This window comes from Mustelus asterias, chromosome 4 (assembly GCF_964213995.1).
Source record: "Mustelus asterias chromosome 4, sMusAst1.hap1.1, whole genome shotgun sequence".
Taxonomy (NCBI): domain Eukaryota; kingdom Metazoa; phylum Chordata; class Chondrichthyes; order Carcharhiniformes; family Triakidae; genus Mustelus; species Mustelus asterias.
This window is the reverse complement of record NC_135804.1, coordinates 16,698,310-16,720,504: the sequence shown is the minus strand read 5'-3', so window position 1 is coordinate 16,720,504 and position 22,195 is coordinate 16,698,310. Positions and strand designations below refer to the sequence as shown.

Sequence of the window (22,195 nt, the reverse complement as noted above, 5' to 3'; positions counted from 1 at the left end):
ACTCATGAAGGTAGCAACTTGTTCGGCAAAGGTTATTGGCACGGTGGCACATTGGCTAGCACTGCTGCCTCACAGCGCCAGGGACCCGGGTTCAATTCCCGGCTTGGGTCACTGTCTGTGTGGAGTTTGCACGTTCTCCCCATGTCTGTGCGGGTTTCCTCCGGGTGCTCTGGTTTCCTCCTACAGTCCAAAGATGTGCGGGTCTGGTTGATTGGCCGTGCTAAATTGCCCCTTAGTGTCAGAGGGACTAGTCGGTAAATATGTGGGGCTACGGGGATAGGGGCTGGATGGGATTGTGGTCGGTGCAGACTCGATGGGCCGAATGACCCCCTTCTGCACTGTAAGGATTCTGTGATGCTATGATTATCGGAGATAGATGGGAATGTAGAACTTGAAACACAGACAGATCAGCCATTATCTTACCTGCTCCTACCCTGGTATGTTCCTAGATTTGCCGACATGTTATATTTGTGTATTAAACAAATGATTTTGCCTTCTGTTTGTTGTTTTTCATGTCATGCATAAGGCATTTTCTTATTCACGTGTACTTGTATATTAACTCTTTAGTTTAATCTAACATTTGCTGCTTTTAGGATTGAGATTTCGATAATTGGCATGGACCAGCTCACACACTCTGAATTATTGAGTGTTTAAAGTTTTATTAAAGTTTATTTATTAGTGTCACAAGTAGGCTTACATTAACACTGCAATGAAGTTACTGTGAAAATCCCCGAGTCGCCACACTCCGGCCTCTGTTCAGGTACACTGAGGGAGAATTTAGCATGGCCAATGCACCTAACCAGCACGTCTTTCGGACTGTGGGAGGAAACCAGAGCACCCGGAGGAAACCCACGCAGACATGGGGGGAATGTGCAGACTCCGCACAGTGACCGAAGCCGGGGATGGAACCCCGGTCCCTGGCACTGTGCGGCAGCAGTGTTAACCGCTGTGCCACTGTGAGTGCTGGCTTTGCTAGTGACACTCACATCCTATTAATCAATTTTTAAAAAAAATCTAATCTTGAGGACAAAATAGTAGCAGCTATTGCTAAATGCTCCTGTAGTCAGCCTTCAGACATCAGCATCGCAGTTTGACCGCTCCTCAGCTCAGGCAGCAGCACATTGCAACCGCTGTTCTCAATACCTTTGGGTGAGAGGCACTCTTTCCAAATGGGTTCATATTCACGGAGCCCCCATTCAATCTAAGTTCCAATACTCCTATAATGAAAGTGTGACATGCAAAGGGTATTCTTGTACCACAGGTGGTGGGCATGGCGGCAACCTGCTATTATTTACCACCATTACTCTGCTGAAACTGACAGCAACTTCAGGGGTCCACGTATCTGTAGATTAATAAAAAAGGGCTGGGTTTTACACTCCCTGCTGTTGGGTTTGAAGATAGGGTGAAGGGGTGCTGTCATTCTCGCTGCCTATCTGCTCACTCCCGATAAAGTTACATGGGGGTTGGTGGGGGTTGCATGTCTTTAGGCCCTTAAGTGCTCAATTATTTTTACCCGCAGCAGGGAGAGGTCCATGCCATGTGGGAAGCCCAGTAGCTTCAGCTGCTCAGGCTGGTATCGGGCAAGGGATGCGGGAACTCCTTCAGGGGTTCCCTGTGTCCTTCAGAGACCCTCCCCCAACTTCTCCCCAAGATCACACTTTCGCCTTTACCCTCTCTCTCACCCTCTTAGACCTGGTCGCCAATTCCCTTCCACCCTGCCAGTTGGACCCCAGCCCGTTGGCATACTGTACTTGGATTTCCAGGAAACATTTGATAAGGAGCCACATCGAATGTTATTGCAAAACCAAAAGCTCATGGTGTAGGGGGTAACATATTAGCATGGATAGAAGATAGGCTGCAGAAAATGGAGTAAGCTTAACCAAGGTCTTTCTCTGTTTGGCAAAATATCGCGAGTGGAATCCTGCTGGGGTCTGTGCTGGGACCTCAACTTCTTACAATTTACATCAGTGACTTGGATGAGGAGAGCGAAGGCAAGGATCAAGGGCTCCTGTCTTTTGTCTGCTAGGTTCAGCGATGGGAGCGGAAAATCTCACGAGAACTCTCAGATCGCGCTTGACGCCTACGTAAAAGCATTGTCCTCTCCCTCCATTGGGAACATCATTTGAATACATTAACATCTAATTATCAGGCCTCTACACCTGAATCATTTGCCCCTCCTCCACCAAAAATCCATCCATATCAGCACGAGGGTAAAATAGTGTAAAACATGACAGATAAAGGCAAAATACTGCAGAGGCTGGAATCTGAAGCAGAAACAGAAAGAGCTGGAAAATCTCAGCAGGTCTGACAGCATCCGTGGAGTGAGAATAGAGTAAGAAGTTTAACAACACCAGGTTAAAGTCCAACCTGTTGGACTTTAACCTGGTGTTGTTAAACTTCTTACTGTGTTGACCCCAGTCCAACGCCGGCGTCTCCACATCGAGAGAGAATAGAGCCAGCCAACGTTTCGAATCTGGATGACACTTTGTCAGAGCTGAGAGCCAAGAAAATCGGACGAGATTTCTACTATGAGGGTTGGGGGGTGGGGGGCTTTTATTGGAAAAAGGGAATGTAAATGAGGATGAAGAAGGCTGAGAAAGGTGGTAAACGCGTCCATTAAGTGATTGGAATGGCAGAACAGAGGTACAGATTGTTAAGGTATTACCTGAGGAATGTGGCAGTAGCCCTGAAGGAGGGAGTGGGGTGGGATTTGGACCTGCCTGCTAGCTTTTTTGATTCATGCACCAGAACACCTAGTTCCCTCTGTATTTCACTCACCTGCAGTGTCTCTCTATTTAGATAATCATCTGCCTTTTGATTCCTCCGACTGAAGTACATGACCTCACACTTCCCCCCCATCATAGGAATATCATAGAATCCCTACAGTACCGAAAGGGGCCATTCGGCCCATTGAATCCGTACCGACCACAATCCCACCCAAGACCTAGTCCCGTAACCCTACACATTTACCCTGCTAATCCCCCTGATACTAGGGTCAATTTAGTTAACGATGTAACCCGCACATCTTTGGAGGGTGGGAAGAAACCGGAACACCCGAAAGAAACTCATGCAGACATGGTGAGAAAGTACAAACTCCACACAGATAGTGACCGGAAGCCGGAATTTGAACCCGGGACCCTGGCGCTGTGAGGCAGCAGTGTGTTCAGAAGGGCGGCACGGTAGCACAGTGGTTAGCACTGCTGCTTCACAGCTCCAGGGTCCCGGGTTCGGTTCCCGGCTCGGGTCACTGTCTGTGTGGAGTTTGCACATTCTCCTCGTGTCTGCGTGGGTTTCCTCCGGGTGCTCCGGTTTCCTCCCACAGTCCAAAGATGTGCGGGTTAGGTTGATTGGCCAGGTTAAAAAAAAAAATTGCCCCTTAGAGTCCTGGGATGCGTAGGTTAGAGGGGTTAGTGGGTAAAATATGTGGGGGTAGGGCCTGGGTGGGATTGTGGTCGGTGCAGACTCGATGGGTCGAATGGCCTCCTTCTGCACTGTAGGGTTTCTATGATTTCTAACCACTGCACATCCATTAAATTCCATTTGCCAGGTTTTCGCCCAGTCATCCCATCTATATCTCGTTGCAGAATCACAATATCCTCCTATCTATATAAAGTATGTTATGGACACTTTACAGGAGGCTCCATTAGAACACCACCTTTTGAAATATTACGCATTTAAAAATATTAAAACCTTCAACATTATATGCATTATATATGTGAGAGCATTCTACTCTAGGTGGCTTCCACTGTGTTCAGAAGCAGTGCTTATTGTTTTAGTATTAACAGCATCATTGATGAAACTCTACCTTGCTTCTACATTTTTACAGGCTATCGACTCAGTTTATTTCATGGGATTCACAGAGATGGATAAAACCTTCTTTGTTGTTCGTGTTTGCCGGAAGCCAAACGGCTTGTGTGAAATGTGGGTGTTTCTTCGCGTTGAAGGGGTTGGAAATTTTGAGGTAAGTCCTTGTGGTTCTCCGACATGTGCAATTTATGCGAAATATGATTTGGAATTTAGAATCATAGAATCCCGACAGTGCAGAAGGAGGCAATTCGGCCCATCGAGTCTGCACCAACCACAATCCCACCCAGACCCTGTCCCCATAAACCCATGCATTTATTCTAGCTAGTCCCCCTGACACTCAGGGGCAATTTAGCATGGCCAATCCGCCTAACCCGCACATCTTTGGACTGTGAGAGGAAACCGGAGCACCCGGAGGAAACCCACGCAGACATGGGGAGAATGTGCAAACTCCACATAGACAGTGACCCAAGCTGGGAATCGAACCCAGGTCCCTGGTGCTGTGAGGCAGCAATGATAACCATCTTTGCCTGGAATGTTATTCCCTTTACACGAACAGTTGAAGCTGGCCTGATTTCTCTTTTATTAAAAGAGGTAAAGAGACGTCCCGCTGAAAATATTGTGTGGACTCGGTTGCCAGAGCCAGTGACAGTGGAGTTGTACAGACTGGAAGGTTCTATATTGAGTTAACCGACTTCCACCAGAGTCAGCATTGCAGGAGCCTCAGTAGTGTCATATGCCGGAATTTTACCAGCACGCCCACCCTGGAATCAGGGCAGGTGAGGCTCACAGAACGGCATTCTCCTTTTGCCTCTGGCGGGATCTTACGAAACTCGGGAGGACGAGGCAGCAAAATTCCAACAATAGAGTCATAGAGGTTTACAGTACGGCCTTTGGCCCAACTTGTCCATGCTGCCCTTTTTTCTAACCACTAAACTACTCCCAATTGCCCACATTTGGCCCATATCCCTCTATACCCATCTTACCCATGTAACTGTCGAAATGCTTTTTAAAATACAAAATTGTACCCGTCTCTACTACTACCTCTGGCAGCTCATTCCAATCACTTACCACCTTCTGTGTGAAAAAATTGCCCTTCTGGACCCTTTTGTATCTCTCCCATCTCGCCTTAAACCAATGCCCTCTAATTTTAGACTCCCCTATCTTTGGGAAAAGATGTTGACTATCTAGCTGATCTATGCCTCTCATTATTTTATAGACCTCTATAAGATCACCCCTATGTCGCCTACACTCCAATGAAAAAATCTCCCAGTCTATCCCGCCCCTCCTTATAAGTCAAACCATCAAGTCCCGGTAGCATCCTAGTAAATCTTTTCTGCACTATTTCTAGTTAAATAATATCCCTTCTATAATAGGGTGACCAGAACTGTACACAGTTCTTGTGTATTAGGGAAGAGAAAAGATATCAGCTAGGCTTTCACTACTGATTGCCATGTGAGAACATTTGGAGGGGGACAGATTCAAGTCAGGCATCTTTTTTTTAAGAAAACCTCACTATCTAATGTGCACATTGAAGCGTTTGCAAAACACATGATTAGTCATATTGAAATTGAAGAAAATGAAAGGGATAAACAAAGAAGCTTACTGAAATTTAATTCCACTTAATGCTGAACTCTGAGAAATGGACTGGATTAAAGAACAAAACAAAGAACAAAGAACAGTACAGCACAGGAACAGGCCCTTCGGCCCTCCAAGCCCGCGCCGCTCCCTGGTCCAAACTAGACCATTCTTTTGTATCCCTCCATTCCCACTCCATTCATGTGGCTATCTAGATAAGTCTTAAACGTTCCCAGTGTGTCCGCCTCCACCACCTTGCCCAGCAGCGCATTCCAGGCCCCCACCACCCTCTGTGTAAAATACGTCCTTCTGATATCCGTGTTAAACCTCCCCCCCCTCACCTTGAACCTATGACCCCTCGTGAACGTCACCACCAACCTGGGAAAAAGCTTCCCACCGTTCACTCTATCTATGCCTTTCATAATTTTATACACCTCTATTAGGTCACCCCTCATCCTCTGTCTTTCTAGTGAGAACAACCCCAGTTTACCCAATCTCTCCTCATAACTAAGCCCTTCCATACCAGGCAACATCCTGGTAAACCTCCTCTGCACTCTCTCTAAAGCCTCCACGTCCTTCTGGTAGTGTGGCGACCAGAACTGGACGCAGTATTCCAAATGCGGCCGAACCAACGTTCTATACAACTGCAACATCAGACCCCAACTTTTATACTCTATGCCCCGTCCTATAAAGGCAAGCATGTATCAAAGGATTGTATCAAAGAAATTTGTCACTCACCTTTTCAATTGTGAAATGATAAAAGTTAGCACTTGTACAATTAAAACCTCTTCCCATCTAACCATTAGCAGACCTCTGGTATAAGTTCGATCTGTTTTTAATCCCAGTTCAGTGGAAAGAGAGGTGACATCATGGTCATCCAACCTTTAAACTGGTTATCATCTTAGGAAAATTGTTAAGCAAATAATTTTGCTCCATCCCTCCACTGGATGTGACTCATGCCAAAGCTTTGGGTAAATTTGAGCTTTTAAACATGTTTAGACTCTTCAGCTGCTTCATCAATGACCTTACTGCCATCGTAAGGTCAGAAGTGGAGATATTCATTGATGATTGTATAATGTTCAGCATCATTCGCGACTACTCAGATACTGAATCAGCCCATGTCTAAATGCAGCAAGATCTGGCAACGTGCAGGCTTGGGCTGACAAGCGGCAAGTATCATTCACGCCACACAAGTGCCGGGCAAGATCATCTCCAACAAGAAAGGATCTAACCATCGCCCCTTGTCATTCAATGGCATTACCATTGTGGAATCCCCCACTATCAATATCCGAGGGGTTACCATTGACCAGAAACTGAACTGGACTAGCCATATAAATAGTGTGGCTACCACAGGTCAAAGGCTAGAAATCGTGCAGCAAACAACTCACCTCCTAACTCCCCAAAGCCTGTCCACCATCTACAAGGCACAAGCTAGGAGTGTGATGAAATACTCTCTACTTGGATGAGTGCAGCTCTAACAACACTCAAGAAGCTCAACACCATCCAGGACAAAACAGACAGTTGATTTTGCACCCCATCCACAACCATTCACTCCCTCCACCACTGATGAACTGTGGCAACAGTGTGTACCATCTACAAGGTGTACTGCAGGAACTCACCAAAGTTCCTTAGGCAGCACCTTCCAAACCCATAACCAATACCATCTAGAAGGAGAAGAGCAGCAGATACCTGGGAACACCACCATTTGAAGACTTCCTCCAAGTTACTCACCATCCTGACTTGGAACTATACCACTCTTCCTTCACTGTTGCTGTATCTACAGGTCACAGACTGCAGTGGTTCAAGTTGGCAGCTCACCAGCACCTTCTCAAGAGCAACTAGGGATGGACAATAAATGCTGGTTTAGCCAGCGCTGCCCACATCCCATAAATTAATAAATAAAATTCATAAGAAATATAATAGGCCATTCAGGCCCAAAAGCCCATTCCATCATTCAATAATACAATGGCTGAGCTGATTGTGACCTTAACTTCACTTTCCTGCCTGTCCCCCATTACCCTTCACTCCCTTATCGATCAAAAATCTGTCCAACTCCACCTTGAATAGATTTAATGACACAAGTGAATTCCAAAGACAAACCATCCTCTGTGAGAAGAAGTTTCCCCTCATCTAAATCTTTAATAGGAAACCTTTTATTTTTAAACTCTGTCCCCGGATCGAGATTCCCCCAAGAATTTGATCTGTTGGCACCATCGCAGTATTTATACACTCATTAATCCCAGGATGATCGTCTGAAGTGTCTGCATGACTTGGAGAGATGCAGTTAGAGGCTGTAAAAACCCACAAGAGTGTTAAATGTTGCCCAGACTTGCTCTCCTTAACTCCACTTAGCTTAATTCATAGAATCATAGAAACCCTACAGTACAGAAAGAGGCCATTCGGCCCATCGAGTCTGCACCGACCACAATCCCACCCATGCGCAGTTCACATGGGACTTTATAATGTAATTCAATCTGGGGTATTTACAAATTGACCACTTAGCAACCTGACTTTTGTGGTGTTATAAAATGACAGGGAATGAAAGGTTGAACATCAGTTGAGTCTTGGGAAAATCAATCAGGATCATTCATGGAAAGTTGAAAATTCTCAAGATTTGCGTACAAATGATTTTTTTTTTCTGTTCTCCTTTTCTCATTGTTTGCTGTCCCTCCCTAACCCCCTTCTCCACCTCATCAACTCCCTCGCTAGTCTAAATGCTCTAGCCTGCTCTCTCAACAGAACCTGAGGGATCTGAAACCATGAGGTGGGTTTTTCCCTCCTTCGCCGTGTGTTTGGAGGGCACGATTCCTTCAGAAATGTAGAACGGAATTTTCCGGCCGTGCTGGTCCAAAAGTCGGAAATTCCCTTCCGACTCTCAATGGGCCTTCACATTATCCACAACCGGCCGGCTACAATTGCAGTGGAGGATGGAATGGGAGAATTCCGGCCGTAATGTGTGGCATTCCTGCCATCTAACCACCCACCCCCTGACCTGTCTCCCTTTTTATGGCAGGGGTTGTGGAGGCTTCAAGCAACCCAACTATCCTTGGGCCTAATGAGACCCTTAAAATGGCCAATTAATGACCACTTAAATACCTCAGCAACCTCCCCCCCACCGCCCCCCTGCTATTCCACCTGTGGCACTGGGAGGCCCATACCAAGCCTGACTGTTTATTAGGGGACCTGGTGTTGGGTAATGTAGAGGGGGGAAAACCTCCTTGGGGATCCTCTGTGTCACATCGGAGGCTCCTGTCAAGGCTATGCCACTCTCTCAAACACAACCTTGCACCCACTTCTCTCTCCTCGCTGTGGCCTGGCAACCAGGGCTGCTGATACACCATATTTAACTTCACTCTGGTCTCCCTAACCTCCTCCTCTTCGAGCGCTGACCAGCAGTGCTGACCGTTCGAACCTGGAACTGCTAGCATTACAGGATTGGATTTGTCTAAGGCGGGATATTCTCCCCAGATGGGGACGGAATGAAAGTTTTGCTCTGAACCAATTAATGTCCCATTGTGCATAAAATGTCACGGGGGGTGGGGGGGGGGGGGCACCCAGCTTTTTCCAGGGTGGGCTCCCAACTAGCTTTTTAGTTGAGGGGGCGGGGAACATAGCACTCTGTAAAATCCAGCCCATGATTTGTAAAGAAGGATCGTTTATCTGAATATGGATAGACAAAAGGTGTCAGCAAAACATTGCAAGTTCCTGAATGTCTGTCATGCATGTGCAGACATGTGGTTAAATAAACAGCTAACAGAGCATATTTTTTGCCTTTTTTTAAAGTAAAGTTTAGCTATTACTCACAAGTAGGCTTACATTCACACTGTAATGAAGTTACTGTGAAAATTCCCTGGTCGCCACTCTCCGGCGCCTGTTCGGGTGCACTGAGGGGGAATTTAGCACGGCCAATGTACCTAACCAGCACGTCTTTGGACTATGGGAGGAAACCGGAGCACCCGGAGGAAACCCATGCAGACACGGGGGAACGTGCAGACTCCGCACAGACAGTGACCGAAGCCAGGAATCGAACCCAGGTCCCTGGAGCTATGAGGCAGCAGTGCTAACTACTGTGCCACCATGCCATTTTCAAAGAGCAATCAAGTTAATATTGAATGGAAAAATAAAATTGACATTGAAATGTATTTAAAGTATATAGAGAGTGATTAGAATGTTGAGGTAAATATCGTTTACACATTTAAGGAAAATTTGGTTGAATACATAAGGGAGCAAAAAAGGACAATATACTAATAGAGTTAGATTAGGAGGTTCATATTAGGTGTCAACAGCTGTATAGACCAAATGACCCTTCTAATGGTCACGGGCTCAAGCTGAGAGGGGCGAAGTATAACTCAGATATCAGAGGGTCGTTTTTTACACAGAGGGTGGTGGGGGCCTGGAATGCGCTGCCAAGTAGGGTGGTGGAGGCAGGCACGCTGACATCGTTTAAGACTTACCTGGATAGTCACATGAGCAGCCTGGGAATGGAGGGATACAAACGATTGGTCTAGTTGGACCAAGGAGCGGCACAGGCTTGGAGGGCCGAAGGGCATGTTTCCTGTGCTGTACAGTTCTTTGTTCTTTGTTCTAATCTATTCATTCTATATAATTCCATGAAACATAAGGGTATAATATGGAAAGGTTTTGTCCTGGGAATAACAGGATTCTAATTCACTCGTGTAGAAATTTATGGGTTAATCCTGTCCACTCTAATGAATATGTTCACTGTTTACCCACCATAACTGAGGGTTCACCATCAAAGCCCTGATGCAGGCAATGGACAGGACATTCTTTCACCCTCAGGGGTTAACAAGCTCTTTGGGCACTCAACAAGGAGGCAATGGGTGGAAATCGCTCACCATCGGTGCCTGGACCATTGCTCCAAGAGTTTGAATGCAGGAAAAAGTTAATGGTTTAACTCGAGTTTAAAAACATAATCAAAATATGTTTTCCACACAACCGTGCCACTCACTCCCACTACAGAGGCCTGCTCACCGACACCATGTATTGTGCAAGGATCCGCTATCTAAGGATGGTGAAAATTAATGGAATGTCTTTAATTCACTCAGAAAGTATCTCAGGGGGTATGTTTTGGTACAGATGATATCTAAATAGTATTGTGTGATCTGTACAGTTCTTTGAGGAGGTAACAAGGAAGTTAGATAAAGGAGAAACAGTGGACGTGATTTATTTAGATTTCCAGAAGGCATTTGACAAGGCGCCACATAGGAGACTGTTAAATAAGTTAAGTGCCCATGGTGCTAAGGGTAAGATCCTAGCATTGACAGAGGATTGGTTGACTGACAGAAGGCAGAGAGTGGGGATAAAGGGGTCTTTCTCAGGATGGCAGCCGGTGACTAGTGGTGTGCCTCAAGGGTCAGTGCTGGGACCACAACTTTTCACAATATACATTAACGATTTGGAGGAAGGAACTGAAGGCATTGTTGCTAAGTTTGCAGACGATACAAAGATATGTAGAGGGACAGGTAGTATTGAGGCTGCAGGGGGCTGCAGACAGGTTAGGAGAGTGGGCAAAGAGTGGCAGATGGAATACAATGTGGAAAAGTGTGAGGTTATGCATTTTGGAAGGAGGAATGGAGGCATAGACTATTTTCTAAATGGTAAAATGCTTAGGAAATCAGAAACACAAAGGGACTTGGGAGTCATTGTTCAAGATTCTCTTAAGGTTAACGTGCAGGTTCAGTTGGCAATTAGGAAGGCAAATACAATGTTAGCATTCATGTCGAGAGGGCTAGAATACAAGAGCAGGGATGTACTTCTGAGGCTGTATAGAGCTCTGGTCAGATCCCATTTGGAATACTGTGAGCAGTTTTGGGCCTCATATCTAAGGAAGGATGTGCTGGCCTTGGAAAGGGTCCTGAGGAGGTTCACAAGAATGATACCTGGAATGAAGAGCTTGTCGTATGAGGAACAGTTGAGGACTCTGGGCCTGTACTCGTTGGGAGTTTAGAAGGATGAGGGGGATCTTATTGAAACTTACAGGATATTGCGAGGCATGAATGGAGTGGACGTGGAGAGGATGTTTACACTAGTAGGAAAAACTAGAACCAGAGGGCACAACCTCAGGCTAAAGGGATGATCCTTTAAAACAGAGATGAGGAGGAATTTCTTCAGCCAGAGAGTGGTGAATCTGTGGAACTATTTACTGCAGAAGGCTGTGGAGGCCAGGTCAGTGTGTGTCTTTGAGATAGATAGATTCTTGATTGATAAGGGGATTGGGGTTATGGGGAAAAGGCAGGAGAATGGAGATGAGAAAAAAAAATCAGCCATGATTGAATGGCGGAGCAGACTTGAAGGGCCGAGTGGCCTAATTCTGCTCCTATGTCTTATGGTCTTACATTTGGTATCAACTTTTATAATGTATGAACTATGACCATTCATAAATGAAGTAAACCATTTTCCTATACATGCAGTATTCTCATCAGTATTCTGGCAAAACTGCTTCTTTCAGCATCCAAATCATCCTGATACAATCACTTCTGTGGACAGTACGAACTCCTGGAGTGCAGGTGGTCTAAAACTGGAGTGTCTCGAACCACATCAGCGATGGCGAATTGCCTTTAACGGACTTCTGAGGTCAGTAATAAAGATGTCATTGATGAAGAATTGACATTTGATACCTGGGTGTATTATCACATAAATCGGTCAACCATTCGCTCTTTGCTAGACTAGCAGCAAAACTACCTTTTCATGCAGCTCATTTCAATATTGGAGAATGAAACATGGGGCAAAGTTTAACGAGGGCGAGCGGGTGGGATTTAGTGTGGGTGTTAAAGAGGAAACAATTTCAAACTCGGCAGGAATTTGAGGTGAGGCAAGGTGCGTGCACCCGACCCCTTCCGAGGCATCAGGCTGGCCTCTTAACGATGTCAAAACAACCTGCTCTTCAGGTTAAAATTCATCGAGACAAGGATAGTCGTGCAGAGAAGGCCACGAGCCCAGACGGCACTTCTTGTAGGCCAGGGAGAACAGGAGTTTTCGGGCTTGGGGATAGAGACTCTTCTTCCAGGGTTAAGGATCAGACCTTACTGGTCCTGCACTCTCTTCCAGAGTGCTACTGCCTGACTGAAAGCCAAGCTGTGCCAGTAGGTTGACATCTGGGTGGGGAACCTGTACAGTGCAATAATACAAAGCTTAAAACTCCACAGCATGCAGGCAAACTGGAGTGTCTGCTTCTAGCATGTCAGTGAATAAACATTCCGCTCATACCTATCATGCAAGAAAAAGATCCATTTCCTTCATATTCAGTTGAACAGATTATTACAAAATAGTCCTCCTGTTGAAGATTGCACGAATAAAGTGTGTGTCATCAATTCAAGCACAGATATTTAACGTACCCATTTAATATTCTATCCATTTTGAATTATTTTGCTGGAGATGCTAATTTGCGAGACCTTTGCATCAGAAATGCCTGGGAACTGGAAATTGTTGTTGCAACAAGCACATCTTTCCGTTTGGTTTCAGTGCCAGGAACACATTTAATTGCCTTTTGAATTTTCTGGCTTAGTTTACAAATCTTGTTTAATATTCCACAGCCCAATTTCCTTCCCGACTCTTTAATTCCCACCAACCTCCCAAGGGCAATTAGGGATGGGCAAATAAACACTGGCTTTGCCAGCAACATAGGGCGGCATGGTAGCACAGTGGTTAGCACTGCTGCTTCACAGCTCCAGGGACCTGGGTTCGATTCCCAGCTTGGGTCACTGTCTGTGTGGAGTTTGCACATTCTCCTCGTGTCTGCGTGGGTTTCCTCCGGGTGCTCCGGTTTCCTCCCACAGTCCAAAGATGTGTGGGTTAGGTTGATTGGCCATGCTAAAATTGCCCTTAGTGTTCTGGGATGCGTAGGTTAGAGGGATTAGTGAGTAAATATGTAGGGATATGGGGGTAGGGCCTGGGTGGGATTGTGGTTGGTGCCGACTTGATGGGCCGAATGGCCTCTTTCTGTGCTGTAGGGTTTCTAAGATTCTTCTAAGATCCACATTCCATGAATGAATTGAAAAATAAACAGTCCCTCATCTCTCATTTGTGCCTGTTTAGGCCACAGCGACTCACCTGGTTCAGATTTTATGTCAATCTGTTTCACAGTTAGGCCAACTTTTGTTTCCTCTACTTCCTTTCAAAGGAAATGACCTCAACTCTTAATATTTCCTGTATTTTAAGATTTCAGATACAAGGAATCATCTGGATTATCTCGGCTTGCTATTTTTCCAAGTAATGTGCCAATGGTGTGATTAGCATTACATCTGGAAACTTGCATCGCATGACTACACAATATTGTTCGTCATTAAAATATCACAAGATTAATTAAGGACATTGGCAGAAACAAATAGGTTTTCCAAAATAAATTGTTATTTTCAGTTGAGTGTGACTGAAAAGCTTTCGAAACTCAAGTACCTACATGATCAAGTACCTGCAAGACCCATTAGGAATTAAATTGGTTACCTACTGAGGGCAGGATTTTACGTCCTCGCTCGTCCCAAAACCATAAAATCCCGCCCTAGGTCAACGGACCTTTCTATGGTCTGCTCCTCGGCCCCGCTCCGATTCCCGTGATGGGCGGGGTGGCAAAATTCCAGTCTGTGGTGTTTGATTAATCTATACACGTTGTTAGCATATCAAATTGGTGCTGCAAATTCTGATTCCTGAGTGGACCCAATGTTACTATCCTTGGCCAGACCCTGGGACATTGGGCAGAGGTCTGGTTAGGGACCAGTAATGTCTTGTTTAAAGCAGTTAAAGGTTGAGAATAAAGCCACACAATTCCACCGTATTTGGACAAACATAAACTTTACTGTCCAAAGTTTGAGAAGTAAAATAATCCACTATATATACATATACACCTTATACTCCAACAGGCAAACTGTGTTTGGACACACCACAGCGCAGAGTGAATGACAGACACAACCATGACCGAGTTCTTTGATTTCTCAAGAGCCCGCCCAGATGTTAGGTCAACCAATCTAACTGAAACTCTGCCTTTCTCACCAAGGTTTCCAATCTCCACCGTTGAAGATCATGGGAGGGATATTCCTCACACCCTCCCACCATGTTTCACAGTGGTGGAGATGGCCTGCCATGGGCCGGCAGTGGGATCAGAAGATCCTGCTGCTGTCAACAGGGTTTCCCATTTTATGTACCCACCACCCCCCCCCCCCCCCAACCCCACTCCCCCCCTGCGGTGGTGGGGGTGCATGGTCAGTGGGGCCAGAAGATCCTGCCAGCATGAACAACTGGAAAATTCCTGCCCTTGCCTTGGAATTCCCTCCAAAAGTCACTACCGCTCCCACTGGGTACCTTCCTTCATTCCAACGAACTGAAGTGCGGAGACAGTCTTTTAACTGCAGCCTTTCCTTCAACTTAACTGGAACCTCTGCCTATGTCCCTGTCCTGTCTGTGACACTTCTTGCCCGGCTCCCACCCCCGAAGAGACTGAAGATTGCTCACCACACCACCTCCTCTGCCTGCTTCTGACTCTGACTGACCCATGAACTGCTCCTCACTGACCCTTGAACTGATTTAGTAACCTATCAGCACACTCCCATAGGAGTTATTAGACCAGAACCAATGTGACAGCATTGGAACACGCTGCACTTGTAAATGTGACAAATTCCATCGGGACACACAAGGACTCGCAAATCAAAGGATTTATGAGCAGCAGCACTACCTGCACTATTTTCTGGCTGCACGCATTAGCAGAAGGCCCGATAATGACTGGTGCTACATAAAGGCAGCTTGTACGTCTGATAGAGGGACTGTACTGTAACGATAAACAGTGTTGGGTGTGTGGAGCTTAAAATGTGGTTCTGCAGAGTTCGATTCAGCTCCTGTAGTCTAAATCAGAATGATTTTCGTCTTCAGAATGCAAAATGAATTGCTTTTACAAAGAACAAAGAACACGGAAAAGTACAGCATAGGAAAGGCCCTTCGGCCCTCCAAGCCTGTGTCGATCATGATGCCCTAACTAAAAAAGAAGCTTCTGCCCTTACTCAGTCTGTAATCCTCTATTTCCTCCCTATTCATATACCCATCCAGATGTCTCTTAAATGTTGCTAATTTTAGGATTATGTTTTAAAACTCCTGTCAGATTAAAACTTACTTGAAATAGTTGTTCTTAAATTCAGCAAAGGCATTCACCAGAAGGGAGTTTACCAACTTTTCACACAGCAAATGCATCAGAATACTCACAGAATCTGATGACCAGTGTTAATGTCCTTCCTATTTCTGATGTGGAGATGCCAGTGTTGGACTGGGGTGGACAAGATGAGAGGTCACATGACACAAGGTGCCTGACAAAGGAGCAGTACTCCGAAAGCTTGTGATTTCAATTAAACCTTTTGGACTATAACCCGGTGTCGTGTGACTTCCTATTCCTGTAACCTCCTCTATCCCTATAACCTCCGAGATCTCTGCACTCCCCTAAACCTGGCCATTTGCTCATCCCTTATTTTAATCACTCCAGCATTGGTGGTCAGGCCTTCAGCTGCCTAGGCCATGGAATTTCCATTCTAAATCCCTCCATTTTTCTTGACGGTTGTCCTTAACGTAGAAACATAGAAAATAGGGGCAGGAGTAGGCTATTTGGCCCCGCGAGTCTGCTACATCATTCATTATGTTCATAGCTGATCATCCAACTTAGTTACCCATTCCTGCTTTCCCCCATATCCTTTGATCCCTTTGCTCAAAGCTTTCATCGCCTGTCCTATTACCACATTCAGGATCAAATATTGTTTGATAACACACGTGTGAATCATCATGGGTGTTCAAGGTACTGTATGAATGCAAGCATTTATTGTAACAATATGCTCCCAATCTTTCTGTAGATTCATATTAGAGTTTTCGGGAACAATATTTTGAGTAACAATCGCAAGTACTCTGTTAGTATTCCACTTACCTCATTTTAAATTTTTGTCCTTTAGACGGGGGCCATACAGAGATAAATGGAGTGAAGAGGAAGGGGAACTTCTGCATGTCAAGTTTACTTTTATGTAAGTTGATTAATTTAACAGAAATGTTTGTTTAAGGGATATGTTCGATGCTTGTCAAACAGCTCCAGTCGGAGTGTTGTGGCGGAAGTAGCTGAAAACCGTAAGTCCAGTCCCCAAAGACAGTAAACACGGGAATGGGAGTGGGACATGTTTTGCACATACATGTTTTATGGAGGGAGCTGACCAGTTAAATCATCAGCCGCCTCCTCTGAAGTGGGGTTTTGGCAGGTCAGAAGCTAAAACCCAAAACGTACACAGTAGACCAGCTGAGAGTAAGTCTGAATTTACTTGGATAGCCCGAATACCCCCTTGGAGAGGTAAAGTACCTCCTCGGAGCGGGTCCTGGGACATTATGAGGCAGGTAAGGAATCCCTTGAAATTGTGAAAAGTAGACATAAATTGCTGTCACGCTCAATCAACAGAGCTGCCAGAAACACCTGTCAAAGGATTATGTCAAAGAGACATGTTAAAACTGTGCAAGGTACCTGTTAAGGGAAGCTAAATATTCTGCTGTTTAAATGTCTGGAGTGTTTGCAAAAGACAATTGCATGCTTTTTCACTCTATGTTTACTAAACCTGAGGGTTTCCCTTACTGGATTTGTGCCAGATGACTGATTTTACAACCATCCATTATCACAGTAGGGTGCTTACAATTTCACATTTTGACAGCTTTGGGTGATTCTCAGCATAGGAACTATGTATTTCAATGCTTGTTGCTATAAGGGATTGCACACTTGAATGAATTTTGTGTTGTTATTTAGTGATGGGTTTTTATGAATGAGGATTTTTTTCAATATTGTGAAGCCCACAATAAACACCTCAAACCTTATTTAGTAGAACTTTATTACTTTAGGGCGGCACGATGGCACAGTGGTTAGCACTGCTGCCTCACAGTGCCAGGGACCCGGGTTCGATTCCCGGCTTGAGTCACTGTCTGTGTGGAGTTTGCATGTTCTCCCTGTGTCTGTGTGGGTTTCCTCCGGGTGCTCCGGTTTCCTCCCACAGTCTGAAAGACGTGCTGGTTAGGTGTATTGACCCGAACAGGCGCCGGAGTGTGGCGACTAGGGGAATTTCACAGTAACTTTGTTGCAGTGTAAGCCTTACTTGTGACTAGTAAATAAACTTATTGTCTCATCTCTGCATGGGTCCTGAAACCTGCCCATGGTGGATACTGAGTGATTTGGCATGGTATGTGTAAGGACAAAGGGTGTTAGGTGGGGGGGGAGGGCATGGGTTGGCAAGCGTTTGCAATAAGTTGGCATAGGGGCTGTAAAGGTCTATCGGGTGGGCAGGAGCATACCTTGACATGGAAGGTATTAGGCGTTATGGAGTGGGTGGGGGACTTCAAATGGTACAGGTTGGCTTGGATGGAGCAAGGGGAGTGTGTTGGGGGCAAGGCATAAGGCTGGAGACATGTTCCATGTTCATTTTTAAACTTTGGACATCGTGCAGATGCCCCAAGGTAGGCTTTCCACCCAACACACCCCACCTTGCTAGCATTCTCCTCAGTTCTTCCCGGGTCACCCACACAGATTCTAACCTGGGCCTTGCACCTGAACTGAGTCCAGAAATGTCTCCTCTAAGTTTATGCAGCAGGCAACAGAAGAATCTTGATTGAGAAGCACTGAGATTTGATTCCTGGGTTGCATTGAGTTAACTTGTCCAGCGGTGAAATGCTACAACTGTTATGGGGTTAGGGAGGGGAAAGCCTGTCTGCCAGTTCCTGGTGGCAAACAAGTGGAAATGCTTGCCTGGGGTCTATTGAGTACGAGCAGCTGTGGTGTTCCGCCCCCCTGCACAAAGACAGTCAATATTAATCATTGTGGTTAACCATGTTCCGCTTTCAAAGACAGACTACTGGACCTTCAACCAACCTGCTGAAATGAATCAATTCTTTTTCAGAGAATCGTAGAATGGAATTGTGAAGTGGCTACAGTCAGAAGGAGATCATTTAGCCTGCTATGAATGTGCCTGCCCTGTGTAAGAGCAACTCAGCCAGTCCCCCTCTCTTGCTGTTTCACCGTAGCCCTGTAATTCACTTTCTCGTTAGATACGGTACGGTACGGTAGCACAGTGGTTAGCACTGCTGCTTCACAGCTCCAGGGTCCCGGGTTCGATTCCCGGCTTGGGTCACTGTCTGTGTGGAGTTTGCACATTCTCTTCGTGTCTGCGTGGGTTTCCTCCGGGTGCTCCGGTTTCCTCCCACAGTCCAAAGATGTGCGGGTTAGGTTGATTGGCCAGGTTAAAAATTGCCCCTTAGAGTCCTGGGATGCATAGGTTAGAGGGATTAGCGGGTAAATATGTGGGGTGGGATTGTGGTCGGTGCAGACTCGATGGGCTGAATGGCCTCCTTCTGCACTGTAGGGTTTCTATGATTTCTATAATTATGCAATTCCCTTTTGAGAACCGTGATTGACCCTATTCCCACCACGCTCTCAGACAGTGTATTCCTGATCCTAACCACCTGCAGCCATGAAGTGCTTTTCCCCGTGTGACATTTTCTTATTTTGCCATTCACGTCAAATCTGCGACTCCTGGTTCTTGACCCTTCCACACAAGGAACTGTTTGCCCCCATCTGGTCTGTCCAGACCCCTGACGATTTTCAGCACAACTGGCAAGTTTCCTCTCATCCTTCTCATCCCTCAGGAAACATAGACAATAGAAACAGGAGTAGGCCATTCGGCCCTTCAAGCCTGCTCCGCCTGCCGTTCGTTATGATCATGGCTGACCATCAAATTCAATATCCTGGTCCCTCCTTCCCCCTCATATCGCTTGATCCCATTAGCCCCAAGAGTGATATATAATTTTGTCTTGAAATCAATCTTCAGGGAAGCAACCCCAGCTTCTCGACATAACCGGAGTTCCTCATTACTGAAAATCATTCTTGTTAATATTCTCTGCACCCTATGTAAAGGCCTCACATTCTTCCTAGAATTCTTGCCCAGGGGTTTTCCAGTTGAGGCAGAGTCAGTGTTTTATAAAGGTTCAACATAACCTATTTTGGGACTCGTTTTGCCTCATAAAGTCCAGGATCCCAATAGCTCATTAAAAAATTTCTCAATTTGCCCTGCCACCTTTAATGGTTTCTGCATATTTGTGCAAATACTTATATTGTATCCTTTATTTTTTGTTGGCTCCCTCCATTGAGCTTCTCAAAATGTATGGCTTGACACTTCTCACCTCCACGGTGCCTTCCCATTCCGCCAACCTTTCTACATCCTCTCGTCTTCCTCACAGTGAATAATACTTCCAAGTTTTGAGTCATCCCGGTAAACCACGTGGTCATGTGATGACATGGCTACTTAAAGGAGCAGGTGACTAATCCTGGGAATTCACCCTGGAGTGCTGGCAGATTGGAAGTATGTAAGAGTTGCTCAGAGTACTGCATAAACCATGATTGTTCTAATCCCTGGGTTACCAGTCATCTACGACCGGATATCTGAAATTATTGCGCCATAGAATCCCTATACTGCAGAAGGAGGCCAATTTGGCCTGCATCGCCTCTCCAACAGAGCATCTCACCCAGGCCCTATCCCCATAACCCTACGTATTTACCCTGCTAATTCCCTAACCTACACATCTTGGGACATTAAGGGGCAATTTAGCATAGCCAATCCACCTAACACGCACATCTTTGGACTGCGGAAGGAATCTGGAGCACCCGGAGGAAACCCACACAGACACAGGGAGAATGTGCAAACTCCACCCAAGATTGGAATTGAACCTGGATCCCTGGTGCTGTGAGGCAGCAATGCTAACCACTGTGCCACCATGCTGTCCAAGGGAAGCAGTATCGACCCTAGGGAACCCAACTACTTAATGTGCTCCAGTCCAAATTCAGCTGTTCATAGAATCCTACTGTGCAGAAGGAGGCCATTTGGCCCATCGAGTCTGCACCGACCACAATCCCAGCCAGGCCCTATCCCCATAATCCCACGAATTTACCCTAGCTAGTCCCCCTGACACTAAGGGGCAATTTAGTATGGCCAATCCACCTCACCCGCACATCTTTCGACTACCAGCTCCGCTTCCCTCACTCAGTCAATTTTATATCTATACTGTTATTGCCCCTTTTATTCCGAGGGCTTCACCTTTGCCAACATTCCTGTTATGCGGCATTTTATCAATTGTCTTTTGGAAGTCCATGGCCATCACAAGAACTGGATTGCCATCATCAATCCACCCTATCATGTCATCAAGAAACTCAATCAAATTGGTTAAACATGATTTTCCCAAACTGTCTGTGTGGAGTCTGCACATTCTCCCCGTGTCTGTGTGGGTTTCCTCCGGGTGCTCTGGTTTCCTCCCACACTCCAAAGATGTGCGGGTTAGGTTGATTGGCTATGCTAAATTGCCCTTTAGTGTCAGGGGGACGAGCAGGGTAAATATGTGGGGTTACGGGGATAGGGCCTGAGTGGGACTGGTGTTTTTTTTCTATTCATTCATGGGACATGGGTGTCGCTGGCTGGCCAGCATTTATTACTCCAGCCATAGTTGCCCTTGGAGGGCAGTTGAGAGTCAACCACATTGCTGTGACTCTGGAGTCACCTGTAGGCCAGACCAGGTAATGACAGCAGATTTCCCTCCCTGAAGGACACTAGCGAGCCAGATGGGTTTTCCTGATAATCGGCAATGGTTTCATGGTCATCAGTAGATTCTTAATTCCAGATTTTTAAAATTGAATTCAAATTCCACCATCCGCCGTGGCGGGATTCGAACCCGGGTCCCCAGAATATTAGCTGAGTTTCTGGGTTAATAGTCGAGCGATTATACCGCTTCGACACCACCTCCCTGTTGATGCAGGTTTGATGGGCCAAATGGCCTCCATCTGCACTGTAGAGATTCTATGATTCTACGAAATCAATGCTAGCTTTCTTCAATTACCTGCTGGACTATGAATGTTGTTCCAGATTATTTCCATAAACTTCCCCACCGCTGAGGTTAAACTGACCCACGCTTAATTGTTGGTCTCATCCTTCTAGCCTTCGGTGAACAAGAGGAGGAGCTGGCAACAAGAGTTGGGGACAGTAAAAACATACTTACTGGCTTTGAAAATTGTTGTGAATCATATTTTGAGTGAGAGAAGGGAAAAAATGAAGCAGATCCGTACAAAATTGTGCCTCGGATTATTTTATTCCATTATATCAAATAATAAATACAGCTGTTGCGAGCAAGCCACACAGGATTACAGAATCCAAGCGATTTTATTCATTGATTGGGAAATAATAAAAATTTCCTGGAATTCTGCGTGGATAAGGCGTCAGAAATGGAAACTCCTGTAAGTGGCCAAGAACAGTGATAGCACAAAGCAGCAATTCCCCTGCCCAACCTTTCCTGAACTGGGAGTTGCTTGCAGAAGGGGAAAGAAAACAGAGGAGATTCATTTACCCACAGCTGGTGCTAGCCAGGCTATTCAATGTCTTCGTATTCAGAAAATAACCCAGACTTGTGAGTGGCGAGCACAAGTTAAGTGTAGATGTGGAGATGCCGGTGTTGGACTGGGATGGGCACAGGAAGAAGTCTCACAACACCAGATTAAAGTCCAACAGGTTTATTTGGACGAGCCTTCGGAGCACTGCTCCTTCATCAGGTGAGTGAGCAGTGCTCCGAAATCTATTGATTCCAAATAAACCTGCTGGACTTTAACCTGGTGTTGTGAAGCTAAAGTGAGCCAACACAGCATTTAAGACAGCTTGCTCCACTTAAAGGGGAGATGTAGCAGGGTGGGAGAGATCCTTGCTGCGCGTCACTCCGATGCAGAAAAAAAGTTCAAATAATGTCACAGGGCGAAAGGATGCTCCAACGTTCT

At 45.8% G+C, this 22,195-nt stretch overlaps 1 protein-coding gene across 3 annotated transcripts in view; it reads left to right on the top strand.

The window, feature by feature from the left end:
• LOC144492509 (rifampicin phosphotransferase-like) overlaps positions 1-22,195 on the top strand; it is a 189,830-nt gene that overhangs the window by 23,316 nt on the left and 144,319 nt on the right. For all 3 annotated transcript variants that reach the window (XM_078210601.1, XM_078210602.1, XM_078210600.1), the window contains exons 2-4: positions 3,827-3,961; positions 11,852-11,976; positions 16,317-16,385. In XM_078210601.1, the coding sequence (XP_078066727.1) occupies positions 3,827-3,961; positions 11,852-11,976; positions 16,317-16,385 (329 nt within the window). The remainder of the gene's footprint in view (positions 1-3,826; positions 3,962-11,851; positions 11,977-16,316; positions 16,386-22,195) is intronic.